The following is a 3,532-nucleotide window of genomic DNA, read 5'->3' as shown; positions in this document are numbered from 1 at the left end:
ATTTTATTTTCATCTTATTTGTATTTATTATTTGACATTTGACAACCACAATATATAACTTTGTTTCGGACAATTTGTGATTGCAAACTGTTTGATTAACCCACGCAACAACAACTGCTTCTCTGCATGGTATTTGATAATCTATGGTTTCGATTTTTGGGTGAACTTATGATTGAGTCTCCAGCACACACACACTCTCACACACTCACAAACTCACTCATACACACACACCCACAAGCAGCAATTGGCAATCACTTTGTTTGGAAGCTAAACAAATGTGCAAAGACACAACTTTGCAAGTAGTAAAGGTTCAATGTGTGCAAAACTGTGGAAGACAAAGAAATACACTGAAAAAAGACCAATTTCTAAAATCACTTTAACAAACAATGCTTGAAAATAGGAACATTAGTCGATGAAATGTCAAATTTTCAAATTAAGACCAAAAATTCTAGATTTAAGTAACAAAACTCTGTAATCCATCGATATTCCTACACAGTTTTAATCTAGCTTTGAGTGTTTTTGTTAAGAACAAAAGAGAGTAAGAGTGAAGTTCCGTGAATTGATGATAAAAATTTCATTTACAACGAAAAACGAGCGAATTAAACATTAAAATGATAAAATAATAGCAATAATAAATAAAAAGTTACAAAAAAAAATATAATAAAATTGGAATATTTTTTTTGAATTTAAAAGAATTTTTCCTATTGGTAAGAGTGTGGTATTAATTTTAAAATATATTACAAATTATACTAAGTGCAATATTTGGTATATTGGTACAACATGGTTTATATATAATAGAAATAGTAGAAAAAAATGCAATGTTTTTGATGTTGTCTTTTAAAACTATAAAATTTGTTCTTCTTATTAAGAACTTGGGTCTTATATCAAATGTTCCTGAAATCAAGATGTGTTTTTTTTAATATTAAATCTAAATCTTTATTGTTCTTGCCACACTTTTTAAACCAAAATTCTTAGTACTAAGACCAAAATCTTGGTTTTCGAACTGTTTTTTTGAGTGGACGACAAAAAAAAAAAGAGAAAAATGCAACAATTTGGTTAGTACCTTCGATACTAGATGCAGCTTATTGCAATTGCCACTCAAGTAGCACTTGTCCTCATCCGAATTTAGTTAGCAGCTTTTTGCATTCGATGATTTGGCAAGTTAGATATGCAAAAACTATGCATTAAATGCAATTTATATTTTATTTTTAGTTCATGTTGCATTCCAGTTAAAATGCGTTGTAGATTTTATGATTGATTTGACCGAATTAGAAGTGCATAAATATATTATATCGATTTATTTTATTGCAACTAACGTTTTGCTGACATAAAAATACAAAAAAAAAAAAACAGAATCAAAACTAATTTGCTGCCTAATTAAGGTTGATTCAAATTTTTGATTTGTGTGCAAATTTTATGCATTGATAAATCATATTCTAAGCTATGTTGAAATGCATAATCTAGTTGCCTTTTGCAAAACATATCAGCTTTGACTCGTTTTTAGTTTTTTCTCTAAACAATGCACAACTTGAATTTTTCACTGTCGTCTACATAAATTCTCCATTACTATCGAAAACTACCAATCGAGAGAATTTTTGGTTTTTAATTTTAGTTAGAAAAGAATAAAATAAAATGTCTGGAACACGTTCACGCATTAATATCTATGTGCCGACGGTTAATCGCTTTCCGGAATTGCGTGTGAACGGAGGCGGAGGATTTCGGGGACATGATGCAGTAACTGCAACAGTTGAAGGACTGCCATCATTGGCTGGTGCAAAGACGCAGACGACAACAACGAAGGAAGCAACGATGATGATGATGGCTGGCGATGAGGCGGCAGCCGCTGCTGCTTTGGGGGAGGAGCTCGGTGTGGTGGGGGGCAGCGGACGTTCGCTGTATGTTATCGATAGCCAGGGACGTCGATTGGAGCATGTGCGTTACCAGGGCGACGATTATCGTTATGCTTTACGCGCTGCCATCAATGCCATGCCCACAAATTGGAAGGAGTAATCTCCCCTCTCTCCCGAGCAATCAAACCAATCAGCAAGCCTTTTGGACCCGAAAGAAGAATACTATAATATGCATATGCATGTGTGTGTATAAATTTGCAGTTTCAATAATCATTCAACATCCATCAAAGGATTCAGCCTCAGCTGTGCTGATTTTATATCCTCACAATATTCCCATAATCCCTGACTACACACACACACACACACATTTTCATATATTAAAAATTGGCACAAAATTTCGCTCAGTTAAAAAATGTATCCTATAGTTGTTGAATCTAATTTCGCATTAATGTAATTTCATTTACAAGCCTTATTATTCAGCGTAACCGATAAATTAAATTTGGTGGCAGGGGGGGGGTGAAAATTTCGGTGGAAATGCGTATCACATTTTGTTGACTGATTGATATTTGGGCGCTTCAACTTATTTGACAGAAACTTTCACTCAACTCGTTGCAGAGCCACATGTGGTTTTTATACCCGCTACCCATAGGGTAAAAGGGTATTATAACTTTGTGCCGGTAGGAAATGTATGTAACAGGTAGAACGAGGCATCTCCGACCCTATAACTATATATATTCTTGACCAGCGTCAACAGCCGAGACGATCTAGCCATGTCCATGTCTGTCCGTCCGTCCGTATGAAACACTGGATCTCAGAGACTATAAGAGATAGAGCTATAATTTTTTTTCGACAGCATTTGTTATGTTTGCACGCAGATCAAGTTTGTTTCAAATTTTTGCCACGCCCACTTCCGCCCCCGCAAATCAAAAAAATCGATTAACAAGCGTAATTTTAAAGCTAGAGTTGCGAAATTTGGTATATACAATAATTACTATAGTAGTTATGATTCTTGTGGTTGCCATCAGATAAAAATTGTCGAAGTTATTAAAGAAAATGGGCAGAAACGCCTACTTACTAGGGGTCTTAGTTGCTTTGGCTAACAATCTGGTATATTGTGCCGTCTATGGTATATTTGAATGCGGTACTATATCGATATACCAAATATACTATTTGGTATATTTTTAGTATTTTTGCAGTATATTCGGTATATTTTGAAAGAATACCGGAAAATATATTTCTTTTATTCGAAATGGGTAGCGGGTATCTCACAGTCGTGTACACTCGACTGTAGCTTTCTTACTTGTTATTTCCTCTATTGGGTATAAGGAAGAGGAATATTAGAACTCCACATTTTTAAAGCAATAGTATATCGTTCTACTATATATGGTCTTCGCTATATTTTAGTATTTAATATCAATTTGGTATATTTTGAGAATTATACCGCCACATTCATAATCCATACAAGCACATAACAATTATTATCATATATTTTTAATGTTAAAGTATATTAATATTTTGGTATTTGAAGTTTATCGATATACTATATGGAGCCTTCGCTATATTTTGGTATTTTTTGTAATATTAGTTTTGGTATAAGTTTATGATAAATAACTTTTAAAAAATAGCAAGTATATTGGTATATTTTTGGAATGCAACATATTCTGAAAATATACTAAAATATA

At 33.4% G+C, this 3,532-nt stretch overlaps 1 protein-coding gene across 1 annotated transcript; it reads left to right on the top strand.

The window, feature by feature from the left end:
- Positions 1–1,471: 1,471 nt before the first annotated feature.
- Positions 1,472–2,288, top strand: LOC132795919 (uncharacterized). The gene has a single exon (XM_060806881.1). It carries the CDS (start codon positions 1,633–1,635, stop codon positions 2,008–2,010), a length of 378 nt encoding a protein of 125 aa, XP_060662864.1. The 5' UTR covers positions 1,472–1,632; the 3' UTR covers positions 2,011–2,288.
- Positions 2,289–3,532: the final 1,244 nt, after the last annotated feature.

The sequence above is a fragment of the Drosophila nasuta genome, chromosome X, assembly GCF_023558535.2.
Source record: "Drosophila nasuta strain 15112-1781.00 chromosome X, ASM2355853v1, whole genome shotgun sequence".
Lineage (NCBI taxonomy): Eukaryota > Metazoa > Arthropoda > Insecta > Diptera > Drosophilidae > Drosophila > Drosophila nasuta.
This window is presented reverse-complemented; position numbering and strand designations above follow the sequence as displayed.

Excerpts from the sequence above, each read along its gene's own strand:
- LOC132795919 (XM_060806881.1), top strand. The coding sequence starts at position 1,633 with ATGTCTGGAACACGTTCACGCATTAATATCTATGTGCCGACGGTTAAT.